Source organism: Furipterus horrens, unplaced genomic scaffold, assembly GCF_987537825.1.
Source record: "Furipterus horrens unplaced genomic scaffold, mFurHor1.1.pri manual_scaffold_10, whole genome shotgun sequence".
NCBI classification, from domain to species: Eukaryota; Metazoa; Chordata; class Mammalia; order Chiroptera; family Furipteridae; genus Furipterus; species Furipterus horrens.
Window position 1 is genome coordinate 102,131,961 of NW_028327180.1, and position 21,152 is coordinate 102,153,112.

The 21,152-nt window shown below is 65.0% G+C and overlaps 1 protein-coding gene across 4 annotated transcripts in view; it reads left to right on the forward strand.

Annotated features, from left to right (window-relative positions):
* MAD1L1 (mitotic arrest deficient 1 like 1) overlaps positions 1-13,836 on the forward strand; it is a 151,432-nt gene extending 137,596 nt beyond the window's left edge. For all 4 annotated transcript variants that reach the window (XM_090288696.1, XM_090288693.1, XM_090288695.1 and 1 more), the window contains 2 exons: positions 177-367; positions 13,670-13,836. In XM_090288696.1, the coding sequence (XP_090144822.1) occupies positions 177-367; positions 13,670-13,828 (350 nt within the window). In that variant the 3' untranslated portion in view covers positions 13,829-13,836. The remainder of the gene's footprint in view (positions 1-176; positions 368-13,669) is intronic.
* Positions 13,837-21,152: the final 7,316 nt, after the last annotated feature.

Below are 21,152 nucleotides of genomic sequence, written 5' to 3' on the forward strand. Positions count from 1 at the left end.
CAGAGTCACATCTTGGCTGTTGCCACGAGCAGCCAGGCTGCTGGTCGGCTTGTCCTGTCCACTTGGTGGCCAAGCACACATGTCAGGGGTGCTGATGGGTGGCGGGTGTCCCTCCCTGTCGTCCTGCAGTCGGGGGCCTCAGACCCCGTGCGCTCACCTCCCCGCTCTCTCCGCAGAGCTGAAGAAGCAGGTGGAGAGCGCCGAGCTGAAGAACCAGCGGCTCAAGGAGGTCTTCCAGAGCAAGGTGCAGGAGTTCCGGAAGGTGTGCTACACCCTGACGGGCTACCAGATCGACATCACCCGGGAGAGCCAGTACCGGCTGGCGTCCATGTACGCCGAGCGCAAGGATGACTGCCTCGTCTTCAAGGTGGGCGCTGCCGGGGTGGGGAGAGGCCTGCGGCTCAGGAGGGGCTGGACCCCGACTCGGGGCTCCCTGGGGTCTGCGTTCTCTCTGCTGTGCCGCTTCAGCCGCACAGCTGGGGGTGGGGCTGTTGTCTCTAGAAAGCAGCTGAGCGTCTTGTCAGACACGGGGCGGGACCGCTGTGAGCCGGCTCTGCCGTGACCCCTCCATCTGTGACTGTTGCCCATGCAAGCGCGTGTCTCTGGGCTGGGTCGAGGGGTGCAGGTCCCATGAGGGCTGAACGGCCAGGGAGAAAGCCGCTGTTGGGCTGGGAGGTGCCCCGGGCCCTACCGCAACCATCGGGTCTCGGACCGCGTTGTCACGAGAAGCCAGGGCGGCCCCCGGGCCGGCAGGAGCGTGCTAGCTGCCTCGCTCTGATGCGCATGCTGGGTGGCAGTTGCCCAGGGCCGGCCCTCGCTGGGCACAGGAGGGGCTCTTGCTGTCGTGGGGGACACAGCCTGGGGGGGAGACCGGTGGTCCTGGAGGCTTGGGGCAGTGAGGGCAGCACCGAGCGCACACCCTGCTTCCTGACCTGGGGGTCTCTGTGGGAGACACAGGGTGGGACTGTGACGTCTGGGCCGGGGTCCCTCCTCTGCCCTGCCTCCCAGGACTTCCCCTGGTGCCCTGGTAGCCCCTGGGCAGGGTCCGCTCCAGCCGCAGGTGGGTTGGCGGCAGTAGCCGAGGCACAAAGGGAAAGAAGACGTGGAGCCCTGCTTTCCTCCCTCCGCAAACTGACCCCCTACGGCCCCCCCCCCCCCAGGCTCAGGTCCTCGTGCAGGGCATCGAAGGAGTGGGGGCTGGCGCGCTGCTGGGGCTCCCTCACCCGCCCCTGCTGCAGAGAATGCTGGGCGCTGGCGTGGCTGCGGCCGGCCCTGCTGGCCTGCGGGCCCGGTGGCGGCATGTGTGCCTTGTCCACTCGGCCAGAGGCCCCCTTGGAGCAGATCCCCTCCCAGCCCCTAGCCCGGGGCACTGAGCCTCCCAGCTCCCTCATGGGACCTCTGGGTGCCCAGAGGACCAGCTTGAAGCCGTGGAGTCTCCTGGCAGGGAGTCTCTGACTGGGGGACCAGAGCTGAGTGTGTCAGTAACCTGCCTGTCACTGCACCGCTCCCAGCGACCCTGAGCTTGGGGATGGGAGGAACCGCATCCCACACCTGCTACCCTCCACCTGCTTGAGGCCTGATATACAGAGTGCTCACTGAGGACTGATGAGACGGATGGATGGATGGATGGACGGATGGCACACGGGAGAAAATAGGAGACAGAACGGAAGAGAACAGATGGCTGATGACCCAGGGGCTGAGGGGGCTCACGGCGCGGGCAGTCACTGCTCTCCAGGCACCAGGCCGGTCCCAGCGCTGCCCAGGCGCCCAGGGTCATGTCGCCCCCGCGCAGCTCCTCACCCCTGTGCACCCGGCAGGTCTCACACTGGCGGAGTTGCATTCCCTCTGGGGTGCCCCTCCTGCTGGCCTTGTGGGTTTCCAGGGTCCCCTCCTCATGACCCAGGGGCACCTCGACATGCGCTGGCAGCCCTGAGAGGCAGATGCCACAGGAGTGGAGGCCAGCCCGTGGCCAGGAGGGGTGGGGACGATGACGCTCGGGGCTGCTCTGCATCCTGCTCCGTCAGAGGGCTGCTGTGTCTCTGGGGCATGAGCGCTGCCAACGCAGCCTCCCGGCCACTTCAGTGAGTTTTTCGTCCCAAAGATGACACTTGAGGCAGGGCAGGCTGACAGCAGAGTCAGGAGTCACTGTGCGCTGTCCTGCTCGTGCAGGTCCGGCTTGCATGTGCCGGCAGCCGAGGGCCCCGCTGGAGGACCTACTGTGCGTCCTGGTCCTTGCTGCCATCGCCGCCGCCTGGCCTTTGCACCCCCACCCCCGCGAGAGACCTGGGTCCCTGCCTCCTACTCTCAGGAGAGGGTCATTCTGCGCACGCAGCTGGGGACGCCTGCGGAGCTGCGCGGGTGGGTGGGCAGTTCTGTGGGTGGCGGGTCGTGCTCCCCGCCTCGTCTTGCTGTGGTTCCCAAGGAGTCATCCCCCCTCCTTCCCAGCCGGGAGGGGATGCGCCCACGTCAGGGAGACGGACTCAGGAGGGGGCAGCAGGCCCTCCGCCGGCCCCGTGCCCAAGCGTGTCATCTAGGCAGTGGCCTCCCCAGTGTCCAAGTGCTGTCCTGTAGGCACTGACAGGGACCGGGACCCAGGAATGGAGCCAGGGTCGGGGGCCTGTGAGGCCGGAGCACCCCACGGGGCTCAGATCAGAGCTGACCACATGCACGTGCGTATGTGCGCATTTGTGTGCATGCCTCTGTACACGTATGTGGACATGCTTGTATGTGCCTGTGTATGTGAAGACGAGAGAGTGCAGCTGAGTCCCTGGGCCCCAGGAGTGTGGCACCTTTGTTAGAGGGGACGATCCAGCACGTCCTTGCTACTGGCTCTGAGCCTGTGGTTCACTCTCCGTGCTCCGCCGTCCACGGGCTCTGACAGGCATGTGCTGTCACATCCTACGCCGGAGCTGCACGGTGGCCAGGGTGACATCCACGCCCGCACAGCACGGGTCAGCCCGCAGCCTGAGGAGCCCAGGGCGGCCGTCGGGACGGCTTCCAGAGCAGGGGCGGCGCCTCAGCCCTTGCCCAGCACCTCAGGCCGCCCTGCTCTGTTCCTGTGCGTCCCGCCTCCGCGTCCCCGAGGCCCCGCCACCTGCTCTGCTGCCTGTCAGTGACGACAGGCACTTCCCTGCGCTAGGCCGTGTCCTGAAGGAAACTGCGGCTACTCGACAGCGAAGGGCAGCCCAGTCAGGGGAGGTCTTGGCCGCCAAACACCCCAAAGAGGAGAGCATTGTCCCTTTCCCGGGACAGAAGGGGGCGTTCAGCCCATTAAAGAACATTTCTGAAATTAAGTCACAAGAAGACATCTCCTGGGTGTGGGGAGGCGATTCATGTCCCATTCTTGGGGCCAAGGAGCAAATCAACTGCAGAGCATGTTTTGAATTTTCTTAAGTGAATGTGGTCAGCGAAGTCGCACAGCCACTGGCAGGACAGAGAAGACCCCGTAATGTAATTCCAGCCCCACGAAGCGCGTCTGCGCGCAGGCAGCAGCTCGCGGTGGCCGGGGCGCGGATGGAATGGAAGACCTTCTCACACAAGGTGCACACGCGGCGGTGTCACTGGAGGGGCTTCTGCAGAGACGGGGGCACCTCCTCCCTCCGGCTGGATGGTCGGGGGGTGGGGGGAGGCAGGGAGACGCATGGCACTTGTGGACGCTGGCGCATGGAGCGGGGTGGCTCTCAGGTCTGGGGCGTGGATTCCGCCCCCCGCAGGTCACCTGGGTCTGGGCCGTCACTCCCGGCCCTGCGGCCTCTCCGTGCGCTGGCCCCTCATGGGCTCTGAGCGAACCTTCAGTCTGAGGCCACCTTGGGATCCAAGTGTCCTTGGGTGTGGGCACACCCTGTGGCTTGGGCGTCATCCACCCTAGTGGTGAGACGCTGTCCAGGGAGGGCACACACCCCCGTCCCCACACCCAGGCTTTGCCCCGGCATGCCCGCAGCGTGGGGGTCCCTGTGGAGTCGGAGGGAGGGGTGGCTGAGGGGCTCGGGGCGCTGCCGGGCGGGAGGACGTCGGCTGTGGCACAAGGTGGCAGCGCTGGTGCCTGGCACTGGAAAGCCTCCAGGGGCACGTCCCGTTCAGCCTGCAGAGAATGGGTGCCAATTTCCCACCATGTGTCCCCACTCTGCGGCCTCTCCAGGTGTCCCAGACACTGACGTCCGAGAGCAGGTGGGCCCCCGGTTCAGTGACGGTCTCTGTCTGCCTGTCATTTCCATGGTGAGGCTGAGCATGTCTGCAGCCTCTGACCATGGCCACCGTCCGGCACCAGCTCGGTTCTCCCGGCTCGAGAACAGCCGAGAATTTGAGGGCAGAAGCGGACGGGCCGAGCTGCCGTCTCCCGGCCTGCAGCCCCTCCCCATGCGCCAGAGCGCAGCGGCCCCGTTGGGTTCCGGGACGTCGTTTTTGGTTTGTTGACTCTGGGCTGTCAGCACAACTGAAGGAGGTGGCGAGGGCTGTCTCATCGGCCAAGGTCACAGCCCTTTGCTTCTCCCGCATTAGCATTCCATGCACAGCGTGTGCAGGATCAAGTGGTGGTTTAGAGCACAGCCCAGCCTCTGCGGCGGACAAGCTGCAGATGGGCTGGGAATAAGGAGCGGGGCCGCCCAGGCAGCAGGTCGGCCACGGGAGTCCTGTGTGCTCTCCCTGCAGGCAGCCCCCGCAGCCCGGCCGTGACAGTGCCCTGTGCCCAGTGGCCTCACCATGGCCTCTCCCTCCCCCTTGTTCTGCACAGGCTCCCAGGCCTTGTGTGCAGGCGGTAGCCTGCTGGGTGGTTATCTGCCACTAATCACAGAGGAGGGGCCCCAGTGGGCAGGGGTGTGAGAGCCCACAGTGCGATCATCCCAGAAGCCCCAGCTGGGAGACGGGGTCGGCCACGTGGACCGTCCTGCACAGTGACTGGCCGTGCTGAGCCATGCCAGGCCGTCCTGGGGGCGGCCCTGGAGGAGGGGGGCCTGGGGCCTGGGCTGTCTCGTCCCTCAGACCCCAGCCTGTGCCTTGGGCATGAGCACGTGTCAGGGCCGTGTCACCCCCAGCACAGCAGGAAGGCCCCACGTGCACAGCCCTGGGGGCCCCTCCCCACTCCGGCCCCCAGCTCCAGCTCCCGGCCTGCCCTGTGACCCCCACCCAGGGGTTCTACTTTCCCTGGGCCCAGCGGCCCTCCCCCAGGGTCTTGTGCAGGCTCCTCTGGGATCTGCTTGTTAGGTGCCCAGGTGTGAGCCTGCCACCCAGCAGGCTGCCCTGCAGGTCACAGAGGGTCAGTGCAGGATGTGTGCACCCTGCCCCTGGGAACGCTGACCGCCCTGCACAGGTGGGGCTCAGCCACCCTGGCCAGTACATCCAGGATCCCAAAACTGGCGGCTTTTTAAACTGCCTTCGCCATCCTGGGGAAGTTACGCCAACATTCATGACTATTCCAGCCGTGGTTCCCACGGTCACCGCGCCTCTGCTGTTGGGCACGTGGGTGCGTGGGCCTGTGCCGTGCAGAGGCCTGAACCTCCTGAGCGCCCCCCCCCTCCCACTGAGGGCAGAGATGCGGACGCTGCGGGAGGTGCCCTTTCACTGCGGGCGGCGTAGCTGAGGCTCGTTACAGCCCTGGTCTCTGGGCGGGAGACAGCTCAGCCCCCCACATGGGTCACAGCCTTTTCCTAAAACGGGGTCTCCTCGCCTTCTCTCCAGGAAGAGCAGCCCTGGCCAAACCTGCCACTTTGGAAACAAGTCTGGAGCCCAAGTCCCCACCCGTCTCTGCTTCTAATTCCTTTCTATTGGGCGGAGAGCCCAGTTGGGAACCATGCACTTTGGCAGTGAGATGTTCTAATTGCATCTTAAAATAGAATTGCAGTAAAGAACATTAAACCGTGACCGACCAATTGCACTGGAGGAAGCCCAGGCGCAAGCTGATCAAGTTGGCCCACCTGCGGGACACAGCCCCCCGTGAGCGCCGGGGCCTGGCCGCTCTGCTGGGTCTGGGAACCGGGGGGAGGGTGCTGGCTTCCTGTCCATCAGAGCACCCCAGGCTCACCAGGAGGGGCAAGGCCAGAACACAAAGGCCGATCCCGCGCTGCGGGCGGCGGTGGCCACCAGCAGGCCGCCGGACCCTGATGCCGAGCTATGTAGAGGCTCCTGGGGGGGTCCTGCCCTCGGAGGAGGGCCCAGGGGCTCTCCCTGCTCTCCAGGCGCACGAGTGGGAAGCCAGGTACAGACGGCCAGTGAGCGAGGCTGGGGCCGAGCCTTTGGCTTCGGGTTCTAACTCATCTTCCCTAAGAAACCTTCACAGTCTGATGCCCTGGCCTGCCCTCCGCGCCCAACTCCAGCTCTGCTTCGCCGGGAGCGAGGGGGCCGAGAATGCAGCCCACGAGGTGGGCAGTGTGTCCAGGCGGCGCCCACCTCCCAGCAGCTCCGGGAATCGGCAGCAGGAGGGCAGTCTCAGGGCCGTGGGTGGAGCGCCCACTCCAGCTTCCTCCGCTGCCTGCAAGAGCCGGCGGCTGGGCCCCGGGTGGGCCCCTTGGACAGCTGCGTTCCGCGGGGCCGGCGGTGGCCAAGCGCAGGTGGAAGGGCCGCCTGTGAACCTGGGATCCTCCGCACTTGCGCTCCCGCTTCATTACTGGCGCGGCGGTTGCAGGGTTGATGCCGCCGAAAAAGCCTTTGTGAGTAATCAGTGTGAGAAACACAAGACCTGCAAAGCTGTAAACTCACAGCTGGTGATGTTACCAGGCACTAATTAAAAAAGAAGAAAGAGAACTCCCTTTCATGATCGGATTTTCAGCCCAAGATGAAGAACAAGGCTACCTGCAGATGATACCGACCCGACAGCAGAGGGGGGAGTGGGTGGTCGGGACAAGGACGGCGGCAGGAACTCGGGGGCTGGGGACCGGGGGTGACGTTGGGCCTGGCTCGTGGCCTCAGCCAGGAGCACCTGTGGCTGGAGCAAGACCCCGCGATGTGGCCTGGATGATGGGAGGTCTTCCCACAGCCGGGGTGGCCCGTGCTCCCTGGCCCCTGGTGGCTGGAGGGCTGGGAGCGGCCTCTCAGTCCCCCCAGACCTCCTGGAGGGAGCCCCCCAGAGAGCACCCTGAGGGCCTGGCGGGGTGCACACAGGCTGAGCCTCACCGCAGCTTTCCACCCAGAAGCAGACAGAAATGAAGCCGCCATCAAAGCAGCTGGCCTGGGGGCGGGGGGATCCGGGCTCCTGTCCTGCGGGACGGAGGCCGCTCTTACCCCGGGTCCCACGGAGCCAGCCCGCAAGAGGTCAGGCATCTTCCCGTGTGTCAGCACCACGGACCCTGTCCCACAGCAGCCAGCTGAGGACGAGTCCCTCTGTCCGTCCCGCTCCAGCCGTCAGGCCTGCCTCTGCCACACAGGGCCTCGTTTCATGGCGGCGTGACTGCCGAGGTGGGACCTTCTGGAAGCCCATGGCAGTCGCAGGGGTGTTTTTAACCCAGAGCCAGCAAAAGGCACACCAGCCCTCCCGCAGCGTCTGGGACGGGGGACCCGCCGCTGGTCACATCCGCCTGTCCACTGGTGTTAGTGACCGCACCCAGGCCCTTCAGCACACGGCCTGTTACCTCCCTCCATCTGCTCCTCGGGGTCCCGCTGTCCTTGTGTCCTGGCTCCAGCGCCGGCCGTGTCCGGGAGCAGTGGCAGCAGGGCCGCTTGTGGCCGGGCAGGGAGAGAGCTCCCTCTCCCGCCAGGTCGCACCCACACCCCACCCACGAGAGGAGACGCTTTCCCCACAGAGCGCTCGGCTGCCGGGGTCTGTGGTGTCGGCTCAGGGTGTGAAGCCCAGGAACGGCGTGGCCCAGCCGTCACGGGGGCGCCGCGGGCCTGTGTGCCGCGCTCGGGGCCCGGGAAGGGGGCCGGGGGCGGGCTCTGCTCCTCGAGGCTGCGCGGGTGCTTGAAGTCACCGCGCCTCTGGGCTTTGGGCTGCGTGGCCAGCTTGTGCAGGAAAGCCTACTCGGGCCGTGGGGTCACGGCGACCCTGAGGACCACCGGCGGAAGTGCCATCCCACAGCCCCGAGTCTCCGACCCCCAAGCGTTCCCTGGCCCAGGGCGCGGGCGTGGCGCCCTTCCCCAGAGGCCTCCCCGGCACGTCCCATCCTGATGCTGCCGGCAAAGGACCTGGTCCGCACGGCTGTGCTGTTCCCGGTGCGGGCTCCCGGGCTGCTGACCTCCCGCTCGTGCCCTAACTCATGCTGGTAACTTCCGGACGTGTCCTGTGGGGTTCTCCGCAGAAGGGGGAGCCCGTCTGCCCAGCCTGGTGCTTCTCTCGCCTGTTCGCGTGACAGCCGTCGCGGGCCGTGTCTTACACGAGAAGCCCGTCATGCTCGGGGGCAGGGGGACACGGCGTGGCTGCCGGAGGCAGGGCTCCCGGCGTGCCCCTCTGTCCCGCTCGCGCTCTGTCTCTCACGTGGAGCCGCTTCCATCAGTGCCTTTGACCTCTTGCCGCGGGTCTAGGCTGCCGCCGCGCCCACACGGGGCACTTCCTCTTGCTGGCGCCTCTTGTGACTTAACTTCTTTGACGTGGAATAGTTATAATCACCGATGCAACATGATTACTGATCTTGCCCTCAGTACTGGTTCTCCTCACGGCGCCCCCTGCCGTGCGTGCCTGTCACCGTGGAGGGGTGCCGCGCATAATGACTCCACCTGGGTGGGGCTAGATATTTCCGTGTCCTGTGGCTGTTCCGAGGTGACGCTCTCAGGTCTTCGTTGAGGATTTGTGGCAGGACCGGGGGAGCATCAGGGAGAGGAGGCTGACGAGCTGCCGCTGAGGGGAGACCCTCCTGCTTCTCCACCCCAGGGGGCCCCGCGGCTGTCTGCATGGCTGGTGGGGACGGGCGCTGCTTCCCCCGTGCGGTGCCGCGTGCTGTGGCTGTGTGTGCTGGAACCGCGTGGTGTCCCCCTGCTCCGGCGCCATCTCACTCGGCGCCGGCCAGTGCTTGGTCGAGAACACGGGGCCCCTGCTCAGTCCTCGCTCCGTGGCCGGCTCTCCTCCCGGGCACTCGTCCTGAGCCCTCTGGCCACCATGGTCTCCCCAAACTCTTGGCTCTGTCTCCTCGACCCAGTGGGCCCCCAGCTCTGCCGGGCCCCTCCCTCCTCTGCCCGGGAGTCTCCCACGGGCCCAACGGGGCCAGTGCTCCCTTGAGCCAGGACTGGAAACCACCATTTTGTAGGTAGTGTCTCGGGTTTCCGGTGCTTTGGGGGAGCAGGCAGGCCTGTCCCTGTACCTCCGTCGTGGCCAGAAGCCTGCTGAGCGTTCTGGGGTCGGAACTCGGACACCACGTCCCACTCACAGTGAGGAGACTGCAGCTGGGGGTGGGGCCGTGACGTGCCCCCCATCACACTGGATGAGGAGGCGGCAGGAAGGGGCAGGTCTGACTCCAGGTCGCTGCCACTTCTCTGGCCACATGGCTCTCCGGACAGTTTCGTTGCCCCGTGAGCTCCCGAAAATCCCGCTCCAAGGTGGCAGGACTTGTCCAGGTGGGACAGGGGGAGGCAGAGGCTTCTGCAGCGTTAAAGTGCAGTGCGGGGTCGCGGAGGGGCCGGGTCCTCAGAGCCCTTCAGCCCGTGAGACTGGGTGGGGCGGCCTCTGGACCCAACTGGGTGTCCCTCGTCGGCCCCCCTTGACCTTCCTCTACCCCAGGGTTCCCAGTGGCCTCCGCTCCCTGAGGTGGGCCCTCTCCACCGCCGGGCCTGGGTCCCTGGGTCCCCCTGGGAGCTACTGGCCCCTTGGTCCTCGCCACCCCACGTGCACAGCCTGTCCCTCGTGAGGCCGTGGAGCAGCTGCATGTGGATCTAGAGCAGCCGTGGGAGCACGTGGTGCTGCCTAAACAGGGTAATAATAACAGCCTGGGCTGGAGGCTGATCTGCGAGTGTTGGGGCGCCCGCCTTGCCCTGCCAGCTGCTCCGGGGAAGGTCACCCCTGGCCAGGGACGGTGAATTCCAGCAACGCCGGTGTAATTAGCACGCACCGTGTTTGGACGTGTTCCTCGGCGCAATTAGGCAGGAATAACTGGGTGAGCTGTTCCCTGTGCGGGACACGCTCTTTGCTTCAGCGCTCAGCATCCATCCAAGTCGTCCTGACCCACTTGCCGCACGTCCCTCTGCCTGTTTGCTTGTGCAGCAGCGTCTGCCTCTTCGGGTCCGCCTGCCGGCATCAGGGGCCGAGAAGTGTGGCCTCGCTGTGCGGGCTGCCCCGAGGGACACCGGTCCTGGACAGAGCACACAAGGGGGCTTGGGGCACCCCTAGTGCACGGCGGCAGGGAGGGCTTTGGGGGAGCCCCGCCCCGCCCAGCCTTCGGGGAGAGGAGGCATCGCCGACGGGGTGGGACACCAAGCTTCGACAGTGGCCAGGGTGCTGGAACCAGGCCGTCGGGCAGCAGGAGCCATTGGAGCTGAGCCGAGGGAGAGGGCAGCCAGCAGTGGGCCGGACAGTGCGCCCCGGGGCCGCCTGAGGGGGACCCACAGGCCTGGAGGCTTGAAGGGCCAGAGGCAGCGGCCCGGCGGCGTGGCCTGCCCCGCGCACACGGCACCTCCAGCTGCCACACCAGGCGGGGGCAGGAGGACGCTGAGCGTCCACAGAGGCCGTCTTCCATGGGGGCAAGGCTGACGGGTGGGCCAGGTGCCGTGTGTCCCCGGCCGACAGCGAGGCCCGGGCGGCTGCACACGTGAGAGCAGGGGTGGCATCGTACTTCTGCTCTCAGCACCGCTCAGCTCTCACAGGTACCACGTGGGTAACGTGCAGTCGCCGTGAAACCTGCGATGCAGAGACCTCAGTGAGCCAGCCCAGACCTCAGCTCGGGCCTGCACCTGCCATCCAGGTGTCCTCTAGCGTGTTCCAGTGCGTGAGAGAGTGCGAGTGCGTGTGGGTGAGCGAGGGCGGTGGGGTGAACATGTGTGAGCATGTTTGAGTGTAAGCGTGTGTGTAAGTGCATGTGGGTATAAGCGTGAGGGCGTGGGAGTATGAGTGTTAGTGTGTGGGGGTGAACATTATGCGTGTGAACAACCGTGGCGTAGGCTCGCGGGGCTCACTCCAGTGTGGAAGTTCAAGGCGAGCTCCTGGCGGTGTCGGCCTGTGAACATGGAGGCGCCTGGGAGTATCAGGTTCTCAGCGGGAGAGCCCAGGTCCCTTTGAAGACGGGAGCACTTCGATTTTCTGGCCACAGAGCCGAGACCGTCTCTTTGCCGCCTCTGACAGCAGGTGTCTGTGGTCTCCACAGGGAGACCCCCGGCGGTATCCGGCCCCTGTAGCGTGGGCTGTGGACGCAGCCCAGCAGCTGTGTCCCGTTAGGTGTCTTGTCGCCCACAGAGCTGAACATGAAGTGCTCACGCCGCTGTGAAGCAGGCACCGTGGGGCCTCGCTGCTAGCAGCCGCCCACCGGGAAAGCCCACGTGGGAGTGAGAGTCGACCTGGGGGTCAGTGGGTCCTGGCCGCAGCCTCCTCCCGGGACCCCCGGACCCCGGGTCCGTCGGGCAGGCCCTCCTGCGGTCCGTGGGGACAGGCAGTGATCAGAGTCACCGCAGTGAAGAGAACGTCGCGGCCCCATGCCGCTGCTGGGGCCAGCCCTGAGCAAGACCCACGGGCCTGCCGGCGCCCTGCAGGCTGCTGTGCCTGCCGCTGGGGAGCGGGGGCCGCGCAGCGACAGCTGGGGGCAGGGGGGCGTCGTGAGGGCGGTGTGCCTCGGTCCCCTGGCGCCTGCGAGCCACGCCATGGCTTGTCACTTGCAGACACTGGGGCGGGGGAAGCAGCAGCAGTCGGCCCATCAATATCCAGCGACAACCAACATGTCTTCCTGGGCAATTTGCTTTTTAAAAAATTGCGCTCTGGCTCCAAGTGAGCAGCCCTAATTGGAGTTATTTACAAGGGACCAGGGACCAGGTGGTATCTGAGCGTGGCAGCGTGCCAAGCAGAGACGGATGGCCGGCCTCGCGCAGCGGCCCGGCGGGTGACGTGGCAGCCACGGCCCCCTGGGGACGGGCCCCTCCGACGGGGTGGGAGCGCCGGTCCCAGACCCCGAGTTTGTCCTGATCGGGGCTCAGTGGACAGTGAGACACTGGTCACCGTGCCCCCGCCCAGTCCCCAGGCTGCCAGGCCACGGCCAGTGTCCTGTGGCCTCACCCCTGCAGCTGCCCTGGGCGGGCACAGGGCCCATGACGCTGCTCAGACTTCGGTTGAGTCCGTTTGTCCCCAACAGTGGCCTCGGCGCCACGACCGTGAGGGAGTCTGACTCTCCTAATGCAGGTTAGGACCCGCAGTCCCCTGGGGCAGGGTGCCCGGCTCACCTCTGGGGGCGGAGCCTGGCGGGGGTGGGAAGGGGGTCAGGGTGGGACTTGCCCCCCCCCCCCACCAGCCTGGGCTATGCCTGCCACCCCCACTCCCCGGCCCAGCTGAGGAGAATCAGCCCCCCTGACATTTAAGGGAAAAAACGATCAAGAGCAGAAGCAGCAATGAAAGGATTTTCTTGGGAAAAGGTCAGAGTGGTTTCTTTACTTTTGTCTGAAACAGTTTGTGCTGAACCATGACAAGGCTAAACGCTAACAGGCAGCGCAGCAGGGCCGCCGCCCCGAGGGCCCGCGCGAGGGCGACGACGCGGGGAGGCCCCAGCTCGGTGGTGCCACGCGGAGGGGCCGTGGGGTCAGAGGGCAGCGGGCAGGCTCCTGCCCCCCATCTCCGAGGGGCAGCCCCGACTGCACCGCTCGTCCAGGCCCGCGCTCCACGGGGCTCCCCAGGTTCCCGCTGGGCCCCCCGGTGGCAGCTGCACAGAGACACCTGCCCTCCGGTGCGGGGCCGGGGCGTTCAGAGCGGTGCGGCCACCACGGTCTGAGGTCGGGGCGTTCCCAGCACCTCAGAGGCCCCGGCCCCGCCCCCCGCGCCTGCGCTGTGTGTCCGTGGGCGGCCCTGGTCTGGACACGCCGTGAGCAGAATCATGCACACGTGGTCTGCATCTGTTAGCATGTATTCGACGTCCATCTGCCGAGTCGTTGTCCCCTGAGGGCCACACCACGCGCCGCTTCTCCCCCCGCCCCCGACAGCTGCAGTCACGTTTCGCGCTCGTGACACAATGGCTCCAAGCGTCTGCGTCAGGTTTCTGGGTGCACGGACGTCACCTTCCCTCTGGGGCAGATGCCGCGAGTGGGATTGCTGGGCCACGTGGCCGTTGCCCGCGGAGGACGCCCGCTCCCTCCCCAGCAGGCACCTCCGCCTTCCTGTGAAGTGGGACCGAGCCAGGCCCTGCGCCTCGCAGTGTCCCGGCGAGAGCACCTGCCAGCCCCTGTGCGCAGGACGGCACCTGCCGGCGCTCAGTCTGTCCCGCTGTCGCCCTCATCGCCTGGTTGGGGTCAGAGGGCGGGGAGGGGGGTGGGCTGCCCTGGGGGCCTGGTGAGCGAAGGCCGGGCTCACGTCCCAGCCTCTAGATTCCAGAACTGTGGGTGAGACCCCGCCCACCGGGACCTGACTGCACGCCCCTCACCCCCAACCCAGGAGCACGGGACTCAGGGGTCAGGCAGGCTTGTCCCAGCTCTGACAGCCGAGGGGGCAGGGACAGCAGGCCGCAGCCTCCCCACACGCCTGCGCCTCCCGGCTCCACCCCGTCCTGCCGATGGGGGCCCCTGGGGGAGGGAGCGGGAGACCCGGCGGGCCGCCACCGAGCTAACCCCGTCTGCCACCGCCCTGCAGGCCGCGGGACCCGCGGGCACCACGATGCAGCTGCTGGAGACGGAGTTCTCGCGGACGGTGCCAGAGCTCATCGAGCTGCACCTGCAGCGGCAGGACAGCATCCCGGCCTTCCTCAGCGCCCTCACGCTCGAGCTCTTCAGCCGCCAGACCGTGGCCTAGCCGCAGCGCGTGGAGGCCGGGACCCAGGCCGCGCCCCGCGGGACCGCACAGCCACGCACGCCTGCCTGGGCTCTCGTCGCCCTGCAGCCCCGCCTGCCGCCCCCGGTGTCCGGCACAGGCCGCGCTCGCCCCCTCGCGGGGACCCTGGGGGGGCCTGCGGTCCCCAGCGAAGAAGCCCGTGGCTCCTGTGAATAAAGTTGCCTTCGTGACCACCCGCCCGCTCACTGCGTGTGTGTCTGGTCCCCGAGCTGACAGGCTCCCTCTCGGAGGTCGGCCTGGCCCAGGGGCCGCCCCCATGCGGGCCCAGGCCCGGAGAAGTGAGGGGACAGCGGGTGCAGCCCAGGGCCACTGGCCCGGGCAGAGGAGGGGGCGCACACACTCTCGGACACGCGCCCGCCCAGGCTGCCTGCCTGCCTGCCACCTGGACCCTCGCCCTGGGCACTGACGGCCAGAGCCGGCTGGGCCTCGCCATGGTGGAGGGGCCACCAACCCTGCCACCCCTGCCTGTTCTCCGTGCGGGGCCCTCAGGGCCACTGTCCCCCACCGCAACGCTGGGCCGGGGCCTTGGGTCCCAGGGCTCATGCCGCGGCAACCTGGGGTCCCCAGGCTGAAGTGGGGTTCAGCACACGCATTGTGGAGCAACTGCCCCCACACGCCCTGGGCCAAGGCTGCCTTCGTGAGGAGGGGGCCCCACCGAAGGGGCCCTGGAGTGGCACTGGCTGTGCGCCCAGCTTGGCTGAGGGAGGGGCCAGCACCGCGGGGCAGAGATGCTGCCTGTGGCCTTGCGGGCGTGCACAGGGGTCACAGTCACGGGGGAGGCAAGCCCCACGTCAGCGCCTGGCGCCTCCAGCCCCCGCCCTGGCCGCAGAGCCTCCTGGGGCACGGAGGGCAGGAGTGTCCTGGCATGGGGGCCAGGACAGCCCTGGCTCTGCCCACCGGGCCTACCAGGGCTGTGGGACCAGCAGACTGGTCTCCGCGTCTCCGAGGCCCGGCCCCAGAAAGTTCTGGTTCTGCCAGATCCCCACTTCTGCCAGCTCATTAGTGGGCGCCATGCTAAGTGGTTCTTAAGCTGCTAATGACTGATTGTGAAGGATTAGTGCCGCAGCGATGAACTGTAATTGCCAGGCGGGAGCAGGATTCCGTGCGTGACAGAGCTCCCTCCGCCCCCTCCCCCACGCGGGACCCCTCCCCTCCACGTCAGGCCGGCAGGAGGGGCCGCCTCTCTGTGTCCCTTCTGCATCGGTCCAGCTCCTGCTCCTCTGAAGGTGAATGATCCCAGGGTTTCTCCAGCCCCAGGACCTGGGGAGAATGCAGGTTCTCGGCCCACGGACCGCGAGTCTGCATGTGACGTGACCCCAGGTGGCTCCCGTCCCCGGCACCTGATCTGAACCCCTGACTTAGAAAACCCGTCTCCATCCCATAATGATCCCGTAAGTTGGGTCTTGCTGAGGAGGCGGCTGAGGTGCAGAAAGGGCACAAACCAGCCTCTTGACCGAACTCACGGCCCCTCACCACCCAGCTTCTGGGTCACACGTGGGCTGAGCCTGTCATGGTTCAGGGTCACCGGGTGCCAGGGACAACACGGGCTGGACCTGACGGGGGGACTCGGGGGTCCAGGGGCATGGGATCTAGTGGTGTACGGACAGGGGTGGGTGACGTGTACATGTGGGGCTGTGTGTGTTGCATGTGTATACATACAGGGCTGTGCATACAAGTGCATGTGTGTACATGTGGGGCTGTGTGTACGAGTGCACTGTATACATGCAGGGCTATGCACATGTGTCGTGTGTGCGCATGTGGGTGCAGGGCTGTGCCTATGAGTATTGTGGCTCATGTATGTATATGCCTGTGTCGTGTATGTGCTTGCATGCATGCCCAGTGAGGGCAGGTGGCTTTACCAGCTGCTTAAATTCCTGCTTCAGGCCCAGAGGGGACAGGCCCGGCCCGAAGTCTCACGGGGCAAGAGGGCCATCGAGGAGGAGTGGGGACCCCAGTGCAGGCGTCACGTGGCCCAGCCCGCCGCCGGCCTTGTTTCTGTTTTCAGCCTTCCCTTTATCTTCAATGTGCTTTCAACGCACATTCTCCGTAAAGAGAAAAGCGCTCCCTCAGGAGGAAGGGAGAGCTCCCGGCCCCGCCCCTCCCACCTGGACACGGCCGCACACCTGACGTGGCCTCGCAGACACGCGCTGTCCCGCCTCCCGGGTTTGCTGCGGCTTCAGAGCCACCGGCTGGGCCTCCTCCCTGAACAATTATCTTGAAAATTCTCCACAAAAGCATCTCCTGATGTATTTCCTTGGGTTTTCTGTTACTGTTATTTCCAAACCACTTAAGTTTTATTGCGAACAGTAACCTGCAGAAACGCCACATTCTCATTATAAAGTCAAACTGGCAGCGTCCTCAGAACGTCGGAGTTCTGAGCCATTCGGGTCATTACTCTAAGGAAACAGAACACTGAGCTCCGGACTCACAGGCAGGACCGTCGCGTGGGGGCTTTCCCGTGGTCTGGTCACCCGGCTCCCGGTGCCATGTTTTCTACCTGTGCCCTCCCGAGAGTGACCAGGAGGGTCTGTGTTCTTGTGTTTTCCTAATTGGTTAATATTTCTGGGCTCCCTGGTGCTCCTGAACAGGCCGGGCCAGTCCCTCTCTCTGTAGACCCACAGGGGCGTCCTTACCCCGACTCCCAGCAGAGCTGTGTCCCCCAAACCCATACACTGAAGCCCAGTCCCCCAGCACCTCAGCACGTGACTGTTTGGAGACAGGATCTGTAAAGAGGTGACGAAGTTAAAAATGAGGTCACACGGGGGGCCTTGATCCAATAGGACTGGTGTCCTTACGAGAGGAGATAAGGGGACACACAGAGGGACGACTCTCTGAGGACACAGGAGGGAGGGGGCCGTCCACCCCCCCAGGAGAGAGGCCTCGGGCGGAACCAGCCCTGCGACGCCCGGGTCTTGGACTCCCAGCCTCCAGGACATGAGACACATCTGTTTCAGAGGCCAGCCTGGGTCCTCTGTGCCGACGGCCAGGGTGACGGGCAGCCTCACAGGCGTGGGCCCCGCCCACAGCTGCTCTGAACATGTTTTTTGTGTAACATGCACGCAGAGTGGAGCAGACACCTGTCCTCTTCCGTGTCCTCTGTCCCCAAGAGCACGCACCACAGTCGTCTGACAGATGAGTGCAGACCACGGGTGTGATTTGAAATTTTTGAGTAGCCACGCTGTAAAGGCAGGAAGGAACGGGCGAAATCAGTCGTAGCGTGTTTCACTTAACCCAGCCCACCTGAGCCTGTTCCCACGTGGAATCAGCATAAACCACGACGCAGCCGGCACCTCACCCTCTTTGGCTCAGAGCCCTTGAAGTCCAGGGTCTTGTTTTAGTTGCTGTCGTGCCCAGGGCTTGCCCTGGCTGGTTTAGCTCAGTGGATTGAGCGTCGGCCTGCGAGCTAAGTGTCGCTGGTTCGATCTTCCAGTCAGGGTACATCAGAGAAGGAAAACTCTGACTCCAAAAAACCTCCGCTGCCTTGCGGCATACCTCTTCAGGGGAAAGGCTAAGGGAGTAAACCCCGACAGAAAATCCGGAGCCGGAGTCCCTAAGGCGGTTTGACGTTGTAGTCAACACCGGCAACTCCTGCGGCGCACCTGAACCCAAGCTGTATCGACTCCGTCTTTCCCTTGGACCCTTCAGCTGCGAAGAGAGGGGGGGTCTGCTGCATGGGCAACAGCAGACCCTCCATATTACCCTGCCCAGGCTCTGTAGCTTCAGCGTCATCGCAAGATGTCGATTCAACACGGGAGGAGACAGATACCATGTCACTCCCGAGTCGGACTGCACAGCCATTCTTGGCGGTGCAGATAGACTCTGAAGAAGCTACACCATCGTCTCTCGAGACGGACGGCTGCCGACGACGTGCCCAGGGCACTGTCAGGTTGTCACCAAGTTCGGGGAGATGGTGGCAGGGCCAGGATTCAGGGAGCCACGTTCCTGCAGACAGAGGCCGAGTGCGGGCCTGGAGGGAGGGCCTGTTTGCTTCCCAGCAGAGCCTCCGGGTGCACATCCAGGAAACGGGCGGACAGAGCCCGGCCCTCAGCAAGGAGCGCAGCCCAGCCCTGCGCCGGCTCGGTCCCCGCTCACTGGGAGGCCTCTTCAGTGTAACCAGGTAATTAGCTCAATTACCAACAGCCGCCCCTTGTTTCTCTTCTCTTTTTTTTCAAAGTTAAAATGGAAATTAAATTTTGCGCCAGGTTTACAGGCTGTTAACGGAATTCACTAATCAAGCCCCAATGCCAAGTCCTTGAAAATGAGAATTTAAAAAGGTCTGTATTTGCATATTCATGTTTTTAATAAGGTTCAGAAGGTATATTTGCAGCTGATGAAGGGGATTAATTGCATCTAATTTGCATTGATGGAGCATCTTAACCCCTTCTAAGCCAGACTCAGTCTGGGGTTGGGGGGCAAATACAGACCAGGGCTGGTGGCCAGCGACGCCCAGCTCCCGCCCCTTCCTGGCACCACGTGTCCCTGACGCCCACGGTGTCGGCCTCACAGCCGCTCCTGCAGCCGCCCCGATGTGAGGTGTTTGCACTGGAACACACCTGTGTGGGGAATGCATTTTTGTGATAACATTCATGCCCGGGCATTGCACATGTTTGGGAAATGTAGGAAAGTCTAAGAAGAAAATAAAACTCACTCACTAGTCCGTCACCTGCAGACAGGGCGCTCTGGGTGCTCGCCTTCGGGACCTTCCCCTCTGTGTGTGTGTGTGTGTGTGTGTGTGTGTGTGTGTGCACGCGCGCACTGGTGCGTGCACATGTGTGTGGTGCATGCTGGTGCGTGCATGCATGCTCACATGTGTGGTGCATTGCTGTGTGGTGTGTGCCTCTGCATGGTGTGCACACGTGGTGTGTGCATGGTGTGTGCCTGTGTGTGCACACATGTGCTCGGAGTGTGCCTGCGTGTGTGCCCGCACACCACTGCCTCCTCACCGGGCCCACTGCTCTCGGGCACGTCTCGCCGAGCTGGCCCCCGCCCACCCTGTTTTGCAGCATTTCTGTTTTCACTGAAATCCCCACCCGGCACCTTTCCGTGTCCTCCGTGTCCCCAGCGGCTGGAGCGCCCTCGGGACGCCTGACTCCTCCGGTTCCTTTTGTTGGGAAGCAGTTTTCCCTTCCACTACGATTCCTGCTCAGCAGTCGCCTGCGGCGCCCTCGGGTGTCCTGGCCACGTCGCGCTCCCCTGGGGCAGCCACCAGGGCAGAGGGCCAGGACGGGTGGGGGCCTTGGCGTGCAGCCAAGAGACCTTTCATCAGTTCTCGCCCTCCGGTGTCATCCGTCCTGATGGCCGTCGGGTGTGTGGGGGCTGCCGCCGGGAAGGCCACCCCCGCGGTGTGGAGAGCGTGGGGCGTGGAGTTCCATGTTGCGCTGGTGAGCGGCGAGCATGGTTCGGGGCTGGCAGGGAAGCGGCCGATGTCTCTGCAACCAGCATGTGGTCAGGGGGTTAGGGGGTCAGGGGGTCAGGAGCGGCCAACAGGACGGAGTGGAGGCGCCCACGAGACCAGCTCACCCCCCAGGGGGCCCCCGTTTCAGCCCCAAACTCAGAATGGACAGTGAGGCCCCTCCGCAGCTGCCCTTGAGAAGCCGCGGCTGCCTCTGACCGGGAGGCGGGAGAGCAGCCGGGAGAGGAGGATGGGGAGCCGCGTAGGTCACTGGTCGCTGTAACCGACCCCAGGACTCCACATGTGAGCCTGGTGGGCACCCCGCGTGCCTGTCCTGCCGCGTGCATGCGAGGTGTGTGGGCCACCGTGCTGTGTGCACGTCAGGCTCCAGGGGCACAGGAGCCAGCAACACGGGAAATGGTAGACACTGGCCCAGACCAGGGCGGACTCAGCCGCGCTCACAGCTAAGAGGCAGCGAGAAGCTCCACCCAGGGGTGTGCGGGGAGAACACCCAGGGGGCCCAGCGAGGAAGCCAGCCTGCCCGCCAGGTCAGCTCCTTGGCACGGACGGTCACGGGGTGGCCATGGTCACCCCCCTTCCCAGCGGGAGCCCGTCCAGGTCTGTGATCGTAGGCCGACAGGTCCTGGGTGCGGGGGGTGACCCACGTCCCAGCGCTGCTGCCCACCGGAAGGAGGGGCTGACCCCCACTGTAGAGCTGGTGTGACCGGGAGCAGGACTCACAGATACGCTGAGGATTACTGGCAGAAAGCCAGGTCCCGTGGGCGGGTGACCAGAGGGTAAGCTCTTGGCTGCCGTTTCTGGAAGATGCAGCCATCGTGGGGAGGCCCGTCGGTGCGGGGTGAGGGTCACAGGTCAGGGGGAACGGCTCAGTGGAAGTAGGTGAGGCTCCTGGTGGCCGCTGTGTCCACAGACACAGGGCCACGTTTTGACAAAAGCACATGATAGTGTCCCCATCACCCCCTCGCTCAGGCCCCCAGAGCCTCCACCTTCACGTCTGCCCTGCGGTGACTGAGCTGACAGCTGTCCCGATGAAATGACCCAGACCGGGCAGCCCAGACAGACCTCGGCCCACGGCCCCGGAGGCCGTCCGGTGTGGTGCCGGCTGCGCCCTGTGGCAGAGAGGGGGCTCTGCCATGTCTTTGTCCTGTTCGGGGGGTCAGGGCCTCACCTGCTGACCTTGCTCAATGGTCACCTCCAAATACAGGCACGTGGGGGTTGGGCTTCCCTCCACAAGGGAACTGCGGGCGCTCAGTCCACGCCACGTGGCTTTCACCTCGTAAAGGCGTTTGAAACAATTTAAGCAAATCTGTTGTACTTAGCTTGTGATTTTAATTAAACATTTAGAAGCATTTGAGTCAAGTTTATAATCAATATCTAAATATCTGGGAAATGTTATTGGTTCATTTTTTTTTAGTTGGGAATCATTAATTGTGCAAGTGTTTAAATATTTAGGCAAATAGGCTGAATGGATTGGGAAAATTAGCGCGTGGATCCTCATCAGACAGCTTCCCCGCCGCGCGTCTGGGCTGGAAAGCAGGTCCCCAACCCAGGAACAAGGGCAGGGGACGGAGTCGGGGCAGAAGACGCGCCAGCCAGGGGTTCTGGGTCACGCGCGCCACTTTGTGCGCTCGGGCGAGGGAAAGAGCCCCAGGCGCACGGGGCTCAGGGGACACCCAGCTTCAACCTTCGGGGGCGTGGCCGACAGGACAGGAGGGCGGGACTGCCGTCCCCCTGGGCCCGAATGTCAGCGCCTCTGCTGTGCTGAACGAAGCCCCAGAGCCTGCCCTCTGGGGAGAACAGTGTGGGGCAGACACGGCCGTTCCGTGACGCCCGGGCCCTTCTCCTGTCACCCAGCGCGTCCCCTCCGTGCGG